The sequence below is a fragment of the Bemisia tabaci genome, chromosome 1 (assembly GCF_918797505.1).
Source record: "Bemisia tabaci chromosome 1, PGI_BMITA_v3".
NCBI lineage: Eukaryota > Metazoa > Arthropoda > Insecta > Hemiptera > Aleyrodidae > Bemisia > Bemisia tabaci.
This window is the reverse complement of record NC_092793.1, coordinates 43,504,132-43,526,773: the sequence shown is the minus strand read 5'-3', so window position 1 is coordinate 43,526,773 and position 22,642 is coordinate 43,504,132. Positions and strand designations below refer to the sequence as shown.

General features: G+C 38.3%; 1 protein-coding gene across 3 annotated transcripts in view; it reads left to right on the top strand.

Moving 5' to 3' along the window:
• LOC109040596 (chitinase-3-like protein 2) overlaps window positions 1-10,710 on the top strand; it is a 70,644-nt gene extending 59,934 nt beyond the window's left edge. The window contains exon 8 of one of the 3 annotated variants that reach the window (XM_019056579.2): window positions 10,195-10,710. In XM_019056579.2, coding sequence (XP_018912124.1) covers window positions 10,195-10,335 — 141 coding nt within the window. In that variant the 3' untranslated portion in view covers window positions 10,336-10,710. Of the gene's footprint in view, window positions 1-8,674; window positions 9,008-10,194 lie in introns of those variants that run through there. The other 2 variants (XM_072301327.1, XM_019056578.2) reach the window with 2 other exon arrangements.
• Window positions 10,711-22,642: the final 11,932 nt, after the last annotated feature.

Here is a 22,642-nt window from a genome sequence, read left to right as displayed (position 1 = left end):
TGTAGAATGTCAAGAAAGGCAAGGAAGAAAGCAAAGCATTCGCAAAAAGGCAGTATATGCAATGCAATCAGTTCTGAAGGTATTTGACGAGTTCTGGGTTTTTCATTCTGTCTACTGGAGCTCCATAAGTAATGTATCAAATCCTGGAAGCTCTCAGTGCAGAAAGTGAGGCGAGCTCGCTGAGATTTTTTTACGTAATCAGAAAATCTAAGAAAAAAACAAGGTCATGTACTTCTTCTTTTTAATTTTTTTTCTTTTCAAAAGCAAATAACCCCTCCCCTCGTTGAGATTCTGAAATGCATCAGGATATGCTGAAAATTGAACGATGCGTTAAATGGTATGAAGTTTTAATCGTCCTAGCCACATTAAAAAGTGTCACTCTACTACTTTGATGCAACTCGCGAGAGTTGCATCAAACCGATCAACTCAATCTCATCAACCAATCAACTCATCAACCGATCAACAATCAAGCTCGGGCATTTTTCGCTGCCCGTGTTCGGTCGGCTTTTCGGCCCAATTTTCGCCTCCCCCCCCGGGGGGGGGGGGGAGGTATATTTTGAGCTGCATCTTAGTAGACCTTTCAACAAGCAGCCTGAGTCATTTGCAAAAAAGTTCTCTAAAACATAATAGAAGCATCGGTTTGACCCGACCCGCGCAAGCCAGTTACGCTGCTCGAGTTCGGTCGCACCCCCCCCCCCCTCCCTCCCGCCCGGGGGTATATTCTGAGCTGCATCTTAGTCGACCTTTCAAGATGCAGTCGCAATCATTTGCATAAAAAATTCTCAAAAACATGGCGAAAGAATCGGTTTAATGCGGCTCGCCGACTCTGAAATCGGTGGCGTGAACACCCCTTCCCCTTCCCCATAAGGCAAAATTGTCAGTTTTTGAGTTCGGATGGTCTCTAGCCTATTTAGAGGATATAAAAGACTCAAGAAACCATCAAAGAATCTCATAGGCGACCAATAAACCCGGGTGTAAAAACTGCCAATTATACGCCGAATTGGCAACTTTGACCCCCAAAATGGGGGGTAAAACTTCGAGATAGGGAGAAATGCCCATTGACACTTTTGATCAGTAGGTTAAGACCTACAACATATCAAAACGCCGGCCGATTTAACCGGGCCCACTTTTCCCTTAAAACCGGTCCGTCGTCCTTTGTTAATCTCATGCCAAAATACTCCTAGGTTCCAAGTTTCAGACAAATCCATCGACAAAAAACCTAGGTCTTAATTTTCGGCCATCTTGACCTTTAACCGGCCGCCATTTTGAAACAGTTTGAGATATTGACTTCGGGTTTGCGCGAAAAGTTTTCTTTTTTATGCTCTTTCTAACGAGGCATCACAAGAGGGGTCTTCCCATTTGAAAATAAAAACGGTTAAGGAGTTTAAAGCACCTACAGAAGAGTACGTAAAATTTACAATTTTAAAAAACTTTTAAAAAACAATTTGTGAAAACACTCACTTGCATAAAATGTTTTGACGGAGGACAGGAGCCTCCGAAACGCGTCCGCTCCGTCAAAACATTTTATGCAAGTGAGGGTTTTCACAAATTGTTTTTTAAAAGTTTTTTAAAATTGTAAATTTTTTAAAAGTTTTTTAAAATTGTAAATTTTTTAAAAGTTTTTTAAAATTGTAAATTTTTTAAAAGTTTTTTAAAATTGTAAATTTTTTAAAAGTTTTTTAAAATTGTAAATTTTTTAAAAGTTTTTTAAAATTTTGAAAATAAAAAGTTGGGGTCCGTTCGCCCCCTCCCTCAAGGGAGGCCCCTGAAAATTTTAGGAGGGTCAAAAAGTAGCTCCCTTTGAACTAGGAACGTCGTCCAAGTTTCAAATCTCTACCTCAATTAAGTAAAAAGTTAGATTGGGGGAGGGGACTTTCTAACACCCTGTATGACGATTGAAGTGGGTTTTCCTCGAGTTATTTTTTTTACTTTAGCCTTGGTTTTCTTTGATTCCACCAAACTTCCCTCACATGGTCGCACAGTCAAATGAAGCAGATAAATGAGAAGCTCGCCAAAACAGATTCTAATAATCGTTGTGAAATAGGTAACTTGGTTGTCTCTGCGCCAGGGGTCGAGAGGGAATTGAAATTGATTTGATCGCCCTCTGAGTTCGCGAACGACCAAGCGTCGCTTTTCGATCGAAATATTCGATCAAGAGGCCTGAGCAGGTAAAAGAATTTTGGATCCCGAATCCCGAATTCAGAGGCGAATGGGGCGGTTATTGTTTTCGTTTGAGGAACAAGATGCAGTAGCGCGGGCCAACTGGTTACTTGACGAGATAGGATATAATTCCTGGCCGGATTGCCATCCCTCGTAAGACAGGAGGGAATTAAAACCACTTCTCGATTGCCCTCCTCGAAAGACGCTTTCAGGGCCTCCGATCGAATTGATCAGGATCAGCTGCGCTTGTGCCCGCTAAGGCACCGGACTTCACCCCCGGATTCTTTCCTCTACTGCTAATCCGCACACGCTGGACCGCAACAGCCACTCACTCCTTTCTTTCACCTTGGCATTGTGATCATGTGTTTTTCCCCTTTTACTTTCGTCGTTCTCTACACTTGCTATTTTTTTCCTGTCATATTTTGTGCGTAAACTGTAAGCTCATTGCTTTCTGACATCTGCATGTCTAAGTATCTATTCTTTATAGTTGATCCAGTAATGGACTACTTGACGAGCGACAAATTGAAGGGAGAGTCTAGTTTATATCCCCCCCCGTACATGTAATGTCCATTTTTCTTCTACTTTTGTCAGGGTACTTTAGAGTAGGCTTTCTGCAAATTTTCAGCTCATCTGAAAAATTTCAGCATAATAGAACAGAAAATTGGCTTATAAAAATGGTCTCTTGTTTTTTTCTTTTCTCTCTCTCTCTCTCTTTTTTTTTTTTTTTTTTTTTTTTTTTTTTTTTTTTTTTTTTTTTTGGTAAACAACTAAAGCTTTAGTCCTCTTTGATTTACAGAGCTATTTTATTTAAAGCAATATGAACACCTCTGAAAATGAATAAGCTGTACAACTTGTAGCATTACTTTTAAAAGATGAGGAATATTTTTATTTTTATAGTCTTATTTTTTTATACCTCAATATTCTCTCAGGTTCTTTCAGACTTGCATCATTTTCTGTGTAAAATCACCTAATACAAGTACAGACAAACTAATGCCACAAGTTGTTGAGTATCTAATTCTGATTATTTATTTTTTTGTTAAAAAAAAATTAACATTCTACCTGCCACAGAACTTTTGGTTACAAGATCAATAAACTCATAAAAAGTGAAGTTTTCAGTCATGGCCGATAAAGATTTATGCTAATTAATTTTGATTAGCAAGCAACTTTGAAAAAATGTTGAAAAAACTTCAGGAGTTTTTAAAAAATGAATAGGTACATCGTTCGTTTTAGCAGAATCCAAAGAATATGAACATGCAATTTGAAAAAAGAAAAATGAAAAAAATGAGTTTTGAAACTAGACTCATCTTAAGCACTGTGATATAGGTTTCCCTTTCAAAGTTACAGGTACAACACGATTTGTGCAATGAAAATTACTGAAGTTATTTTTGAATCAACGTTTTAACGTTTTTATTTAGGATTGATCACGAGCAAGTTTAAATATCACGCTCATAGGTATTTAACAAGAATCTATTAGAATCAAATTCCCCAGAGCCTTCTCAATGAGCAATGTTTCTACCCTGCCCAATTGTATTCAAAGTGTAAAGTACAACAGCTGAGCTGAAGTGTGGGTATTAATTAAGGTTGTCATAATTCCTCACTGCAATGACTGTATCGGTAACGTTTTGCGTGCCAATTAACTAGAGTAAATCATCGTGTTTTCCATGAGCGGAAAGTTTGCATTCACTCATGAAGAACTTCAATGCCTTGGTCAGGACTGACTATTAGTAATTTTCGTCGTCCAAATTGTGGTACACGTGCACAAAACGCATCCCTCTCGGAATGCTGAAATTCGCACTGTATGTAACAGTCCATTCTGCCGTGTTTAAGAGGAATGTCTTAGGAACCATCAGACGTTGCGTTTCCTTTGATGAACCACGGATTATCGGGAAAATTCAACAATATTTTTCTACCAATTTTTCAGCGAAATTTTTGAGCAATTTTATCTAAAATTTCGAAAAATTTCAAGGAAGTATAGTAGGGCCCGCAAAGGATGATCCCTGAAAAATCGGGCGAATAAACGCATGGATCATGTAATTGACAATGCTGCGAGGTCGAGCACGCACATCGCCGAAACCGGGTATTGTGAACGCGAAAAGCTATTGTATGCGAACTGATGCTGTTCTACCCCTATCTTCAGGTCAAAATTCTTAAAAGGAAGCCCTTTCATAAAAGATCCATTTCTTGTTATTTTGCCCCAATCTCTTCGTCCATTACATGGTTAAATTGCTTGTAAAATTCTGAACTAAATGGTATATAGTTGTAATTTACATTTTTTGTTTTTTCCTTCTTTTATAGCAAAGTTCAATTTTTATTTATTTCATAGTATCTCGAACTGTAACTTCACTGCTATTTGACCGATTTTTATAAACGAGGCCTCTTTTTATTCGTGTTTTAACGGAAAGTAGGGAAACTTTACCTAAAAACATATTTAGCAATTTTCAAAAAATTTTGGATCATTTCTAGTAGGACGGTGAAATTGGAAATTACGCGTAAGTAATTAGGGTTCTATTGTGGCTCGGCTCGGCATTGTCGCGCGAGCTCGAGTCTCGGTCCAGACCGGGGTGTCACTGCTGCCAGCGTTGGCAAGAAATACCCGCGGCTCAGGGATCATACTTCGTGGGCTCTACTATAATTCAAAACTTTTGGAGGAAATTTGGCATCATTTGAATGGTCATGCAGCGTTCTTCCTCAGCACAGAAAGCACCAGCAGAATGCAGCAGCTTTGATGTGAATGCTGAGAAGTGTAAGAGTGTCTAGGGTGGGATTTATTTTTTTCAATCAACCTAACAAAATTTAGCACGGTCCTAAATGGTTCTATGTGATAAAAAACCGTGGTAGCCAAAGAGATTTTGAAAAAATAAAAATTTCTCGGCGCGCACACAGCCTGAAGATCGTGATTTTTTCGATTTTTTGGGTATTTTAACCATCTATTTTTTATATTTTAGTGAGTGATAGGGATTGGACACTAGACATTCAAAAATGTACACAAACCGTGCGCACATACCTTACAGATTAAGGGAAATCCTTTGTTTTTCTCCTAGGTCACTCTTGGTAATGCCCAAACCCTCTGCTCGACAACACTAAAAATTGAAATTTCACCGTTTTTCACCGTACTATGAACTTTTTGAGCAGCCTCTAATGGTGGTAAAAATCCGAAAATTTGTGAAAAGCAAGTCCATACAATCAGTATGGCAGAGCAAATTTCAGAAAACTCCTGCTTCTTGGTTTAGCCACTAAACGGTCCCGGGGCGCTTCTTCGAGTAGCAACGCCGGATCTTCCCGCCGCGCCGCGCCGGTCTGCTGGCCCTCGACCGGCCGCGACGCGCGATTGTTCCCATTGTGCATACTTTGGGTTTCTCTCCGTCGGCCGAATCTGTGTTAATGACACCCTCTACCTACTAGCCGCTGAAAATGTGCCGACCAATTTTTTTATAGTTTAAATAATCTTATTTATTTAACGGATTCGGATTCAGCTCGCAATCCTGATGAGAAATATATATAATTATAAGTAGTTGTATCAGTAAGTTACTGATCGAAACGTGGGCCAAACGTGATAGCAGTCAGACATGTGTTAATAACAAAGGCCTCCTACTGGCAAAGGATAATTTGCCGACCAACTTCTTTAACGTTTGTAAAATATTCTTCTATTTCAACGGATTCGGATTCAGCTTGCAATCCTGATGAGAAATATATATAATTATAAGTAGGTATATCTGTAAGTTACCGATTAATAAATAGGACAAATGTGATCAAAGTATTTTAAGTGCTGAAGACATTCGCGACTTTTGCGATACTATGCTTTTTCAATGTACCTACTCATAATTAAACAAATTTTCCATCAGGCTTCGAGTGGAAGACCGCTCTGGGCAACAAAGCCGTCACGTTAGCCACGATACCTAATTCATGCTGTGCGACTCTGTTAGTATATTTTTATTAATCAGAGAGTTACGAAGGCACTATGTCTCACGTTTTTCATAAAAAAAATGGCCAAAATACTCTGAGAAGAAGTGAAATTAATCAATTAAAAAATTTGGAAACGTTCTTTACCACAGTCATTGATTGTAGAATTAAGAGGGAAGGAAAGATCACCCCGAAGTTGCCTTGTTCAAGGCCTCTGTGGTCATTTTGAACAGAAAATTAAGTCTCCATAGTTTTTCCACCTTCATATTTTTCAGAGGAATTAAATGAATGTACTGGTAAGGAGTTTACCGTCTAATGGTTGGCGTTTATGGAACCAATCCATAACTCAGAAATTGCGTTCTTTCATTGCCACTGAAATTAATGTCTCGTCACCAGAAGTGTTCCAGTTTATTCAAAATATCTTAACAACCTTTATAGCCCCTGAGTTTCGAGGCTTTACTTTGGGCTTTCGATTACATATTCTGGAAAGTGAAATCCAAGCGCTGAAGGACTGAAATTGACTTGAGGTATAATAATTGCTGGAGATATGAAATTTTATGCCCGATTTCTTAAGTGCAAGCTGTGGAGTAATGAGGAGAAAATTACTCCCTTGCCGAAAATCAGTTTTTTCAGTTGAGATTGGTGACTTTCGTCTAATTGTGATCCCTGTCCTCCCTTTCCCCCACTTGTAGGATTGTAAGCAAACATAATAAAAAGGAATAAATGAAATTAAAAAAATATTAAAAAACACTCAGTTGGAATAGCAGGAAATAAATTAATGAAAGATTGAGAGAAAAATAAATAGGTGATAAAAAGGAAAAAAATCAATGAAAAATATTAAAAACCGGTGGATCAAATGTGTCCCTACACACAGCAAGGACGGAAATTTGAAGCAAGTTTCTGACTTATTCGAATTGCATAGTTGCGTTCAATTTTAAGAACATGAGTATCATAGTTCATAGTTCGATGCGTTTAATATTGATATTAGGGGAAAGGGATGGAGAATCAGTCAAAACCCAGAGGAGGGGGGGGGGGCGAAGAAAAATTAATGGAAACGTGTGATAACAATATTTCATAAGGAGAAATTGCCGCGGCTTGGGTGGACAATTAACTGAAATGATTGGTTACCGAGCGAAACATGTCAAGGAAATGACATGAGGAAAAAACTAACCGTTCGGGGTGTTTCGTCGTTTTCACCCTCATCTTACTTGCGTGTCAACGAACTGTGCTCGACTGGCAGTGCATTCAGACGATCTGGTGCAGCCTGAAGGAAGCAAAGGAACCGAGGGTGGGGGATGGACAAGGAGGATGACTCAACGTGGACCGTTAAGCAGGATGCGTAGCCCAGCGCGGCGCGGCGCCCGACCACTGAGCGATGAGAGGGAATTAAGCGGGAATTAACTGGTGTTCTTCAATTGCCTCCTAAGATCAGATATGAATAAGAGCGTCATTGGCTTCGCCTCTTCGAACTTTACCGAATTTGACGGCTAATCAATCGAGTTCTGGGATCGGTATCGCTTTCGCTGCAATATGCCTCAGGTATCGGGAACTCGGAGCGGGCGCCGGACAAAAGGGTTTGGGTTCGTGAATGAGGAGGGCATTCGAAACAAAGGCCTCTCTACTCTTGAGCGAGGAGGCGATGCCAATAAAATCCTGAAAATCGGCGTTCGCTCTTGAGAACCCTCTCGACCCCTGCTCTGCTCAGGAGATCCAGTCACCTGAAAAATAGCTCATACGAGGGCTGTCCCAAAAGAAACCGGACTTTTGTCATAGAAGGCGAACCGAGCGTTGTAATGCAGTTTTCTTGGGCAAGTTTGAAAGCTGATAAGCTACTAAAGATACTTGTTTTTACAGAATGCATAAATTCGTCTTGGTAAGGAAACTGCACGCTTTGGAATAAAGGAAAGTCAAACTCGAGTTGCGATTTTTGTCTTTATTTCAAGAAAAATATAGATACAACTTAAAAAACCCCTGGTCTTAAGTTGAAAACTTCGTTGTTCTCTTCTTCAAATGCTTAAAAAAAAGGAAATTAACATTTTAAGCAGCTTACCAAGTCATCACCTACCCCCTTCAAAATACTCGCCAGCTTTATCGATGCATTTTTGCCACCGTTTCTTCAATAGGGAGAAACACTGTTGGAAATCCTCAGGTTTGAATGATCGCAATTCCTTCAAGGTGCTCTCTTGAATTTCCGGAATGGTTTGAAAACGTCGACCTTTCAAGGTAGATTTAAGTCGTGGAAATAAGGAAAATCACACGGAGCCAGGTCAGATGAATAAGGGGGATAAGGGAGGACATTCATGGCATTCTTTGCACAAAATTCGCGAATTTGGAGGGATGCATGGGCAGGTGCATTATCGTGATACAGCGTGTAGTTTCCTTACCAAGACGAATTTTTGCATTCTGTAAAAACCAACATCTTCAGTAGCTTATCAGCTTTCAAACAATCCCAAGAAAACTTCATTACGACGCTCGGTTCGCCTTCTGTGACAAAAGTCCGGTTTCTTTTGGGACAACCCTCGTACATGTTTTCTGAGGTAAAAAAACAGTGTAGATTTGCTAATATTTCATTAGCTTTCAGAAAAACCAGTTCTGAAATTTGATTTTTGGCCAGGTTTATCGGTCAAATACCAAAATGTGCCGCAGCGCTGCAGATTGCTCCAAAGCTCAAAGCCTTGAACACATTTTAGAGAGAAAGGGAGGCCGAGAAAAAAGAGCCGCTGATCACTCCAGCCTTTTCCTACACGAGTGGTTCTGAGGTGACAGCGAACCTCGGGATTTCTCCTATGCCAATCCGTCAAGTGTGTCGAGGAGTTGTCATCACGCCATCGGCTCTCCCGCTTGCGGGTGGGGCGGCGCGGCGGTCCGCATCTCTCACACCCACCCACAGTTGCGCTAAGTATATCCGCTACTCGAGAGACTTGGATGTAATTACCTTACAGTGGCATGTTTCCTAATCCACAATTGCAAAATGTTGCAATTCTTTCTCTGCAGAAAGATTTTGCCGCAGTCACCCTATACCTTTACCTGTATGAAGGTGTAATAAAGTAGTCACGTCACCTTTCTCTGAATCAACGAAATTAGGTTAAGTGAAATCAGTTTTGTAACCAAAATAAAATAAAAATAAAGAAATATATTCATTTTTTTGACACAGTTATCTCTGTAAATGGTATACATTGTGACGTGGAGGCCTAAACTTTTTCAAAAAAATTTCCGACCCCGCCTCGGGCTGGGCGGTAAACCCCCCGGCTACGCCATCTTCGGTTGATGCTCCTAGTTAACACCTCTTGGATAGGGTCACGCCGCGCCACTGGAGTGAAACTAAGATGCATTTGAGAAATTAAAAATGTTTAAAGGAGGAGTATCGTGTTGGGCCTTTTCCGGCCCCACCTAGATTTTGCTGAATGTTTCATATTTTCAAAGCACTAGTCGTAGGTAGACTTTATGCCAAATGTTTTACCGTGGCAATTTATCGAATCTTTGCCATTTTTGTCTCTTTGGGACGATTTTTATCGAAAATTTGGCAACGTAGAAAAAAGTTGTACTGAACATTTTTTATTCATTTTTTTGCGTACTTTTCAAAAACGTACACGGTTCTTAGTTTGAATTGATTTTTGCGTGAGTAAAATTGAAAAAAACCCCTAAAAGTGGGCCGAAAATGGCAACAATGGGCCATAAGGCCCCTTAAAATTTATCGGAGGCCTTTAAAAAGGCCAGAAACAAAAAGTACGCAAAAAAATACATTTGAATCATCTGCTGAGAGAGTGATAACAGTCGAAAAAGTCGACGAAAATAATTATTTTTCGATGCCAAGATTCTGGGTTTAAGGCGTTGTTGCACCTTTGCATGGGCTCCGTTCGGTAAAATATTTGGCATAAAGTCTACCTACGACCAGTACTTCGAAAATATGAAACATTGAGCAAAATCCAGGTGGGGCCGGAAAAGGCCCAAAACAATACTTTACAAATCAAAGTATTTTTATTCTTAAGAAGAGGTTGCTTAGTTTTGCTAACTTTTATTACACCAAAGTTCTCTTCACTAAACTTAGTTCACTGGTGCGTAGGTACTAAGTACCTGAGTAATTTGTTCAATCCAATGTTTACCAACTGTTCCCTTCTCTTATATTTGTTGCAGGCGAGCTATGTAACAGAGAATGGTCTAGGCGGCATCATGGTCTGGGCATTGAATTTAGATGATTATGATGGTACCTGCAGTAATAAACCATTCCCACTAGTCCGACGATTAAATGAAACTTTAAGTGATGACTTCCTGTGACCTAGTACCAGCAAGCGAATGTAAATAATCAAAAATTTACTATTATTTCTGCTCCAGTAAAATATCACAGTGCTGCAAATTTTGGCTGAATCTAGTAATTTCTGAAGAATTAACTCCTAAGAACCCTCCAAAAATCTTTATCGATGTGTGAAGTTGAAAAATGGGTATCTGCGTGGCAGTGTCTCAAAATCTCGGACCACATTCAATTTTTTAAGAAAAAACTAAGCAATATAACTCCTTGAAATTTTCTGTGAATCTGATTGAATTGAATGAGGGAAGAAAATAATTCAAGAAAATCTGTAATTTCCATTTCTTTTGAAGAAATAAATTGAGCGGAAGTATACAACGTGGCAATCGAAGTTATGCACCCCCCAACTTGAGCCATCATTATTTTATCTCCTTTTATTTCCCATTGACTCACTCATTCTGTTCTACTCTTCATTAAGTGGACGCATTAAAGCAAAATAAGTTCATCCTGCTACAGAGTAATTCTGAAAATAAAACTCCTTTTACATCAATGAGTTCAAAGGTGCAAGTAACTCATTGCTGTCAGTGGAGATGAAGTTACCAAAGGAACATTTTACAGAGTGCACTGTATACTTGAATAAGTGTTACAAATTAATTTTTTAATAATTTGAATCAATAAACAACTTTTACTAAAGTTTGAACTGTGCTCAAGTTAACTCTGAAGAGCTACCCCTAAAGTTGCATCCTGCTCTAAAGAGGATGAACCTAATGCGAGGAAGGGTCTGCGCAGTTATCACTGAAGTGTTGAAGAAAACGTCTCAGTCCAAGTTTTAAACAAAATTTTAAACGTTTCACAAAATGTAAACGGAAAGGTGGAAAGAAATAATATCAATAGCTCTTTTGAAATAATTTCGCAGTAACGTTTCATGAAACATTTCCCTATTTGCAGATTGACGAAGATTGTTCTAGGACGTAAAGTAGTTGGTGGAAACAAACATGCATTGACGATTCTTATGTATTCTTGTCTTGTAATTTATTAACATTTAAACCTCAAAATAACGACCTTATCCCTCAAAATAATGAAATATGAGTCATGAATGGCAAAATCATTTACCAGTGGTAAAACCAGCATACTCATTATCAAAATATCAGGAAGAAAGAATTTAAAATGTTTGAAATTATGTATTACTTAACATATTTGTTAGTGTTCTTAGTTCACATTGGAATTAGTATTACACTCTCCCCTCGATATTACCAAAATTGTGTCAAGTCAACACAGTTTTTGAAAATAGATTAAGATGATCCGGCAAATAAGGAGAGTTCCATAATCTGCAATAATATTTTATTTTTCTGGAAGCATGGGTTTCTAGGATATGGGAAACCTGGAAAGTAGTTGGATCTATTAAGGTATGACAAATATCTGAGAAAATAAAAGACTTCATCAAATAAAAACATGGGTTGCTGTAGTAACACCACAGATTTTAAAAAAATGTGCGTCAGTTCTTGGATGTTGTCATTAACATGCTGGTGTTAAAGTAACATCCTAGGATCTTACCTTTACATTCTAGAATGTTACTTTAATCCTTTATTGCATGACGTTGCATGAAAGCAACAATTGGTTTTCAGCTCAATTTCTATGCTGGGGTATTAAATTGAATTAAAGCAAGAAATGATTTTTTGGGAGCATTATAAGTCTGATCTCCCAACTTTAAAAGAAACTACAAAGATCCATTCCAACTGACACTATTGTCGAAAAAATACTGCACAATGTAGATTTTCTGTCCAAAATCAACGATTAGCTCATGCAACAAAGGGTTAACACCAGAGTTTTAATGACAACATTCTAGAGTTGTCACTTATTTTTTTAACATCTTTTTTTTCGGTGTTAGTCCGGAAATTGATGATTAAAAGAAGAAGTTTCCTCTCTCATCCCACTGAGATTAAGTTATTTTCTCAATGGACCAGTATACATGGCACGAATTTAAGCATTCTGATTCATGTTACTTTACGCAACGAAAATTACTGTGATCATTTCCTAACTAAGCTATTACAGTTTTTATTTAACATTGTCTTCCAGAAATTGAATTAAAATGTAAGTAGGGCTTTGGGTGTGAACGTTTTCACTTAGGTGGAGCTGCTTCAGATGTTTTAGGAAAGAATGCAGAGATCCCTGTGACAAATATTGTAAATGGTACTATAATTACTTCTTTAAGCTTCCACAGTCGCTGTATTTCAGTTGCTAAGGGTAGATACTTTTCGATCTTATCCCTATACTTTGCATCTCCGTTGGCATCAGCAAGGACTGAGATATCCATTAGGTGCACAATGCTCTGCTTCTCACCCAGAAGGACCAAATCAGGCCTATTGTGCGGGATGGTCTTGTCGGTACAGATGGTAAAGTCCCAATATTACTCTATATAACGCCGCCGTACTGGCTTACTCTGCCCCCCCCCCCCTTAGAGAAAAATTGGCCCTAGCGATTTCCTTTAAACTTGATACATACATGCTTAGCAATTTTCGTGAGGAGTTGATCAAAATGATTCCGATTACAACACGTTGCCGAGGACGCCCGCAGGAGCGGAAAGTTGTTTCTCCGTATAGTAATGCATTGGAGATACGAGGTTCTTCACGCGCACCGCGCCGAACAGGTTCAATCCTGTCGCTTGACGTCACAGTATTTTAGACGGAATTTCAAGTATCCGATGGTATTTTTCGACGGAAAACTCGAATTTTTGGTCAAATTTTCAAAATTTCCAAATCCAAGATGGCGGCCGTGGCCTAATATGCTATGTCGGCTCCTGTTCGATCGATTTTCGTGAAACTCGGTATCATGGGGTATATTCCGACGGGAAACTCGAATTTTTGGTCAAAATTTCAAAACCAAGATGGTGGCCGTGGCCTAAGATGCTAAGTCGGCTCCTGTTCGATCGATTTTCGTGAAACTCGGTATCAGAGGGTATTTTTCAATAGGAAAGCAGAGTTTTCGGTCTGATTACAACAATTTTAAAATCCAAGATGGCAGATGTGGCCTAATATCCTGCCTTGGCTTCACTTCGATCGATTTTCGTGAAATTCGGTATCAGGGGGTACTTTTCAATGAGTCAATTTTTGGTCGGATTTCCAACATTTCAAAATCCAAGATGGCGGCCGCGCTACATAATGCGGTCCCCGCTTCTGGAACTTCAATTTTTGTAAAACTTGGTAAAAAAGAAGATGAAGACGAAGATGTTGTGTTCTCACCAATATTAACAACTATGTGGGGGCGTGGGGCGGTGGCGGCTCGCGGAGCTAGTCGCAAGTTCTTCGCGAAGCAAAGAACTGGGGTCAAGGGGCACTCCCCGGCTAGGCGTGTCAGCGCGCAAAGTGAGCTAATCACGGCTAGTTAAATATACAGCGTGTCCAGAAGTTAACGTACTCAACTTTCAGGATCGATTTTTCGGCTCAAAATATGACTATTTTTTCCAATACACATATGCCCGAAATCGCTTCATAAGTTATTACTTAAACTTTTACTTCAATTTTACTTAGACTCGCTTCAACTTTTACTCCAAATGCAGGAACAGTTCAAGAAAGAACAACATTTACAGATGAAACTAGAAGGCGAACTTTTAAGCCAGGGGGATAACAAAACAGTTATCAACTTCTAATAATCGCACCAGATTAAAAATTATATATGAATCAAATTCATAACTACTAAAATTCCTATATGTATTCACATCTCCAAAATCACTGATGTCCCAAAACTTTACATAAACGCGTCATTTCGGCGCAACAGAGCTTCGAATAAGTTTCAGATTTTTGAAGCTCCTTCCTGAGTAGGCAATTTTTACTGCAGGGACGATAAGAAAATTGCCTACGGAGGAAGGGGCTTCAAAACTCTGAAGGATGAATCCGTCGCGATAGCTTCGAGATTTTCAAAGCCCCTTGCTCCGTAGGCAATTTTCTAACAGCCCTTGCAGAAAAAATTGCCTACGCAGCAAGGGGCTTCGAAAATATGAAACTTTTTCGAAGCTCTGTTGCGCCGACATGACGCGTTTCTGGAAAATTTCGTGCAGTACTTTCAGGCCCTGATTTATCGCGCTCTTTCATGTGGTGTAATCCGTTTTTCCAAATATCAACTACCAAAAAAGTTATCGCGCTCGTTACGTCATTTCCCGAAGACGCACGTCCTTGAAAACACGAAAAATCAACCGTGCGCTAAAAAATACCCCCCTACACCAAGTTTCAGCGACTTACGACAAAATAACGAGGAGTTGCATCAATTTGAAAGAAGAAAAATGGCAACTTCGGAAGCGCATAGCTCACTTATGAGGCGTTTTCGGGCATATGTGTATAAAAAATAGTTATATTTTGAGCTGAAAAATCGATCCTGAAAGTTAAGTACGTTAACTTCTGGACACGCTGTATATTTAACTAGCCGTGATTAGCTCACTTTGCGAGCTGACACGCCTAGCCGGGGAGTGCCCCTGGACCCCAGTTCTTCGCTTCGCAATGACTTTTTTGGTAGATGATATTTGGAAAAACGGATAACACCACGTGCAAGAGCGCGAAAAAGAGCATACAAATCTGACCATGACATGCCTCTCGCAAGTATGGTCCTGTTCAGACCTTCCACCTCTGTGTCTGACCAAGGGACAATATCTAACGAGGAGAAAGAGTGGCTATAACATAAGTGTTGATTGCTTTGGTCATGTTCTTGGAATATGGAGAGGTCTTTAGCACCGCGTTCAGACGACTGACGAACAAGGTGGTGACGCATTCTGTAACTTTATCTTTCTTGATGCCTAGGTTTTGCAGCATACCTAAGTACTTATAAAGTTCATCAGCAGAAAGCGTTCCAATAACATTTTTGGTGTTGGTAACAATACCTTCCTCCTCAGCAATGATGCCTTTCTCAACATGAAGCGTTTTGCACTTTTGTACTTCAAATGCCATACAAACATCCTCACTTCCTCCTTCCACGATACCAAAGAGCTGTCTAAGATGGTCTCTCTTGGAGGCATAGATCTTAATGTCATCCATATACAGTAAGTGACTGACCTTGTGGATTTCTTCTCTCGCAAGACGTAAGGAAAACCCCAGATTTTCTCCCCTAACACGATTCGAAAGTGGGTTAAGCCCCTAGGGTGTCCCACTTTGAGGGTCACCTCCGAATTTTGATGATGGTGCCCTCTAAATCGTTGACCCCACTTATAAAAATAAAATTGCACCACAGAAAAAAATTTTTAAGGGTTGCGCACGGCCAAAAACCACCCCCCCCCCCCCGAGTAGGGCAAAATGCAGAAATTTTCAGAAATACAATTTAATATTTTTTTTTAAAAAAGTCCACATCATGCTCTCCCATTTTTCATAAGTAAGTATCACTTTAATGAAACATTACGTCGACATTTAAAATGTAAGAATATGAAAAAATATAATCTTTAATGGGAAAAAGAAGAAAAATCCCATGCACTTATTGCGACTTAGAAACGCTGAATTTACGGTTAAAAATAAGGGGGGGGGGGGGTTAATAAAGTGAAGTATGAATTTTGGTCATAATGAGTATCAAGATGCAATTAATGGTACGTTCCATGTTTAATTTAACTTTGTCAGCTGAAAAAATCGTTATAAGACAAAAATACAAAATCTTGAAATTCTCGCGTTTCTAGCCGATTTTGAGGATCTATAGCAAAAAAGTAGAAACGCATGATGACATAAACAAAAAATTTTCTATAAATTGTCCTAACATATGCTCTTACTGTGAAATTTTCAGAGCTCTAGCTCAATTACAATGTTGTTAAAAAAGTCGTCAAAATGGGCAAAATTCTGCATTTTGCCCTATTCTGCGGGGGGGGGGGGGGGGTGGTTTTTGGCCGTGCGCAACCCTTAAAAATTTTTTTCTGTAGTGCAATCTTATTTTTATAAGTGGGGTCAACGATTTAGAGGGTACCATCATCAAAATTCGGAGGTGACCCTCAAAGTGAGACGCCCTACCCCGGACAGAGCCATAAGGTTATCATTATTATTGTTCATTTGACTACTGCACACCAGCGCGTGCCGGGTTGGTCTTTATTATTATTATTTTTAGGTATAACAGTTATCAATAAAACAGTTCCCATGTCTTAACCTTTTTTTCTTTCTTTTTTTACCACTTTTCTACTTATTAACTTTAAGTAAATCAAATCTTGAATGTAGTAAGAATGTATTCATGAGTAAGAAGTCGAAAAGATAAGTTGTCTATAAAATAGAAAAGTTCGTGATTTTTATTTTATTGCATCATTGTCAGAACTGAAGAATGTTGTAAACTTTTTCCAGATTGATTTTGCATAATGGTCGATTATAGTTCGCACCACGAATATTGGCGGCTCAGGGGCAAGGGTAGTTGACCGGTCCAGACTCCAACCAGCCCCAGCACCTCAGATGCCATTTTTCATTGAGCGGACTATAAGCACCAAACCAGAAGACTCAGATCCATTAAATTTTTTTTTATAAAACCAGGAAGCTTTCATTAATTTATCTAAGAAGGCTATTTAAGCCTCTTTAAGGGAAAGTACTGAGAATATTAGCAAAAAGAATAATTCTGCTGGAAATCATCATAAGGGCTGATTTTATTTAATGGGAGAATCCACATAACTCTGTCGTCCTTTCATCAATTTTTGTTTTTCAAAAAATTTCTTTTTGTTTCTTTTCTCTACGTGGCGGCAGGAAACGGGGAAAAATTCGTCAGACTCTTAACTGATCTCAGTCCAATTTTTATCCAAGGGAGAAGTTTGAGATGTAACCCCTGGTGACGTGTATACCTGACCAGGGTCCTTTTCTAACTTTCCAATCGGATAAAATGCACTCGCCATCACTTGAGACTTATCGAAGACGATATTTTAACTCGGTTTTATCCTCAACTTTGGTATAAAGTCAATCATAAGTACATTCCTTTAAATAGACTCGCGCAAGGTGAGCTGGAAGACGTGTAACTGTGTTTCACGTAATTCTGGTGACGCTCCGCTCTTCGCCTCCGTGTCCAGCAGGTACCATGTATGTGGTTTTTTTTTTTTTTTTGGTTTACGTCTGTAGAGTGAATCTTAACAAACAAGGAACAGCTCAGTTTAATCGGATTCATGTTGTATTAGGTACTTGCTAAAAGTGAGTTTATTGGCTGATAAATCGAGTGTCATACTTATTCAGTGTAATTATGGTGACGCTCCTCAAACTGTATAATTTCATTTTATTATCAGAGTAGCTCTAATTTCTAATAGATCCGCATGGCAAGGTAAAATAACCTCTCTTACTTTGCTCTTGGTTCCATTTATATTTGCACGAGAAATATATCACGTAACGTAACATAACGTAAACGTAACTTCTTTCACAGGGGACTAAAAGTGTCACCAAAACGACATTAAATATGTGGGACCCTTTATCAAATACGTGTCCCAATAATAGCACCTACTGGTCCAATGAAACCTCCTTCTCTCCATATGTATGTAGATTGCTTGACCTAAAAGAATTCGAACCAAGAATACTCAAAATCTTATTACCCACTGTGTAACTTATAATCAAAAATCCTAAAATACAATTCTTTAAACCCAATATAAACTTCCTTTCTCTAGACAACGTCAAAACAGTAGATCCAGGTATTATTCAAGCAGAATTTAAATTCCAATTATTCAACCAATATAACAACTATACCCAATGCTATACAGCTGATGGAGCCAAAACCCCTGAATATGTAGGTAACATCCGCTTTTCTAATTAATAATTCCTTTAACTCTTTTAAACTAACTCACTTTCATACGGTCACTTTCATCATAAAGATTTTGCAATTTTTCAAGCTATAATTACATCATCAGATCAAACTTTCAAAATGTGCTAATTTGTTCCGATTCCCATAGCGTCCTCTCAAACCTAATCAATAACGAGCGACCGACCTGTCCCCCTTGATCAATGACATTTAAAATCAAACACTATGACAATAAGAATCTTAACATTACCTAATCTTCTCTGGATTCCCAGCCGTTGGAATTCCAGATTACGAAAAAGTAGCGACCAATTGACTAAGATCCTGCCATTGGCAAATAGCATTGGAAATTGTATTATCTACTCCCAACTATTACCTATGAGAAAGAGTCTTATAAATAATGAATGGAAGCATGACTGGTTCTGTTGTACGTGAAAAAGCCAGAAACTAAAATTCATCCTTCCTCGAATTCCAAAGAAAGCTTGGTTCTATGAAAGTCCTTACTGGCCGCGAAAAGACTTGAAAAATAACGAAGATCCTGCCATCGGCAAATAGCATTGGAAATTATTTTACATACTCCCAACTATTATCTATGAGAAAGAGTCTTATAAATAATGAATGGAAGCACGACTGGGTCTCTTGTACGCGAAAAGGCCAGAAACTAAAATTCATCCTTCCTCGAATTCCAAAGAAAGCTTGGTATGGCTTGGTTCTATAAAAGTCCTTGGCCACGAAAAGACTTGAAAAATCTTATTTGACTACGAATTGGACATGACCATTTCCCCTTCCACCTTCAGAGACTAAAACGAGCCCCTAACAATCTCTGCAACTGTGGCTTGGAATGTGACTTGAACCATATCATGTTTCAATGTAATAAATTAAAAAATAGAAAACAACTGATTGACACTTTAGCTACATTTAAGTTAGTCTCTCCCTATAACGTCCAATACATTCTTTTAGACCAACATCTAGAAATATAAAAAGCAATAATTAATACCTTCAAAATTAATAACATTCTGCCATGAAAAAATCCTCCCACACTTAAGAATCAGCCGCAGAGGACTATTTAGGCTTACGCCTCACAAACATCCGAACTCTCTTTTCACTTTTTCATCATACAATCATCCAACTCCCAAACATTCCCTCCCAAAAAGTCCCTATGCTGGTTTTCTAGGGCTCAGTCTCTTTGGGTTAGGAAGTCACCTTAACGAGCCTTAAGGTGTGAAGATGGTGATAGTTTAGCTCCTCTAACAATTCCCAGAATCCCCTTTTCTCTCTCTAACCCATCCCTCAATCTAAATCATTCCAAATTTATCACCTAAAACACCTTTCTCATTTCAATGTGTCTATATTATGGTCTGTAGGCCCCACAGGGATATAACTATTTAACCAACAGCAAAACTAAAAAATATATATGTGTCGCTCTTTAGGGGAGGGAGAGGAGGTCCGCAAATACATTACCTACAGGTGCGATACAAGCCATGGTGGCGATATTTAGTGCTGAAATACGCGCGTATAGAACTCCAATTGGTCAATAAAATTTTAAATGAGAATACAGGGTATTCGAAAAGTCCCGCTCCCCCCCCCTTCTTCTAACTTTTGAACCGTTCAGGATACCAAAACGAAACTTTGGGAATGTTTTTATTTCCAAGGGTCCATCTTCTGAGGGGCTCAAAATTTTGGCCCCCTCCTCAGGGGAAAGCTGGGGGACTAGGGTAGCCCCCAATTTTTTTTTTTCAAAGGGTAATCCCAGTCTCGTGATAGCTATTGGAAAGAGCATTAAAGTCTAAGAATTTCGGTGGAAACTTCATATTAATATCTTATGATCGGTCAAAGGCCAAACTTCACCAATTTTTAATGAATTATAACTCCCGTTCAAATTATCGTAGAAAATATGTAAAACGCGGAAATTTACCAAATTATAAGCACTTTTAAGTACAAGTCGTAAGAACCACTTCAAAGTAATTTTAAGGGAGGGTTCGGACTCCCAAATACGTCAGTTCCCAAGTCATACGATTTTCCCGCGGAATGAGACGATTCTCTCTGACTGCCTCAACCTTATCTCGTCAAGTTCAAAATTAGTTCAACATTTACGTTCTCAAATCCCCAAATACCGGACAAAGTTAAAAAAAAAAAAACGAAATTTAACCGATCAAATTTAATCACATTAAAGTTTTTTTTTTTTTTTTTTTTTTTTTTTTTTTTTTTTAACTTTGCTCGGTATTTGGGAACTTGAGAACGTAAACGTTGAGCTAATTTTGAACTTGACGAGAAAATGTTGAGGCAGTCAGAGAGAATCGTCTCATTTCGCGGGAAAATCGTATGACTTTGGAACTGACGTATTTGGGAGTCCGAAACCCCCCTTAAAATTACTTTGAAGTGGTTCCTAAGACTTTCACTTAAAAGTGCTTATAATTTGGTAAATTTCCGCGTTGTATATTTTTTCTACGATAATTTGTACCGGAGTTATGATTTATTGAAAATAGGTCTTTGATCTCTGACCGATCATAACTCGCTCAAAAATTAAGATATTGATTTGAAGTTTCCGCCGGAATTCTTAGATTTTAATGGTCTTTCCAATGAAGTATCACAAGGTATGGTTACCATTTGAAAAAAAACATTAGGGGGCTGCCACAGTCCCCTACCCTCCCCCTGAGGGAGGGGTCAAAATTTTGAGCCCCTCAGAAGATGGTTCCCTTTGAGGCAAGAACATTCCCAAAGTTTCGTTTTGGTACCTCGAATGGTTCAAAAGTTAGAGGAGAGGAAGTTGGACTGTTAAAACACCGTGTATGGAGACCCAAGGTGGTCAATTTTCATCCGAAATTCATGAAAGAATCCTTTCTGGTGACACCTTTTATTTCTGCACTTTTTGTTGACTTCATTAATAAAGAAAAAATGAGGGAATTTTTCTGTGACACTCAAGAGTGTATCTAACAAGAATTCACGTCGATTATGTTTTCAGAAATTTTTTTTATTCATACGATGAACAAAATAAAAGATAAATAGGTACCTCAAAAACCTCGGAAAGTTACGTTCCATCACCCGAAACTCTTCATCTGGTGAACCAAAGGATATTTCTAGCATTTCCTATTATAATACTGCCCATCTCAACAAAGAGATATTTGCTTTTTCTTATGCGTAAAAGTTAAAATCATGAAAAGAAAGACAAAGTGATAAGGTGAACAAGTGAACAACTAAACGCGGGTTTCTAACCCTGAAACTCTTTTCACTATGGAACAAAACCTTAATATATTCTCATTAAGGGATATATATGGCTTCAGAAAATTATTGGTTTTTATAGTTTCAAGAAATTCTTTTATTAAAAGTTGGAGACCTCAATCCTCCTGTTAAATCAAATCGGCCCATAAGGGAATAATGATAAGATTATTACATGAATCTTGAAAAACAAATGTTTGAAAAGTGCAGATTATCAAACTGCAGGCAGGAATTTACTCTGAATATTTTGAAGAAGTGAACGAAACAATTTAGGTAGAATGAGATGCGAAAGTATTTTCAGGTCACTTTAGATATGTTGCAAGAGTTTGCGGCCAAAATCTCTGGACAATCAGGAAAATGAAAAAGAAACGTTGTAGACAGCAAATTTTAGAAATTCAAATTAGAGGCATACTTAAGAATTTATGAGAAAAAATTTAAATCTAATTTTGTATTAATTTTTTTTTTTTTTTTTTTTTTTTTTTTTTTTTTTTTTTTTTTTTCTTAAATTAGGATGTTATTGTTATAAAATGGGTTTTTATTGCATAATACCTATCCAAAAACTGAGCAAATTCTAATGAACATAGGTTTACCTTCATTTTTCAAAAAGATGAGTTAGTGTGAAGTATTTGTGTTTTCATGGGAAAAACTTGAAACAATTCGGTGAACTTTTCTTTAATTTGCCGCTTTCAGCACTTTTGAAGCATTTATCAGAAAACTCAGTAGTAATTTTTTTGAAAACTTCACGAGCATTAACTTTGAAAATAACCAATTTTGTCTCCAGATCAACCCTTGGCACGTTAACGGGCCATAAACCGTGTGAAATCCTGATTTTAGGCCATTTTTGCCAAATTTGGCAACTTTTGAACAAAAATTTTTTTACTCAACGGTTGAAATTCGGATTCAGCATCAAAAATTAAAGAGGAAATCTAAAAGCATTCACGAACTGTTTTTGGAGACTAAAATTCCTAAATACCCAAACTTAACAAGTGTCGTCGCTCCTAAGAGGCGTTACAAAAATGGTCACAACTCGCACGCAAATCATTTCCATGTGAGATGAAATCTGTTAATGGATGCAGAGATGAAACGCACTATTGACTCAACAGATTCTCATTCAAATTAAAATAGAGCCTTGTAGAGAGATTTGCGCATCTGTATAAATTAACACATTGATAAATCGAAAAAATAGGAATGATGCATGTTCAAATCAAGGGTGCATTACACATATGAACACATCTTTAAAGTGTGCGTTTTTCAAAAAAAAGTTCCTCCCAACCGTAATTTCATAGCTCAGTTTGTAGGCGGCAGCTATGGAAATTTCGCGTTTTTTACTCAGCAACACTATAGCGCGCCGGGAAAGTGACTTTCATGCTTGCCATTGCCGAAAAAATTGTGCCTTTTTAGAGGGAGCAACAC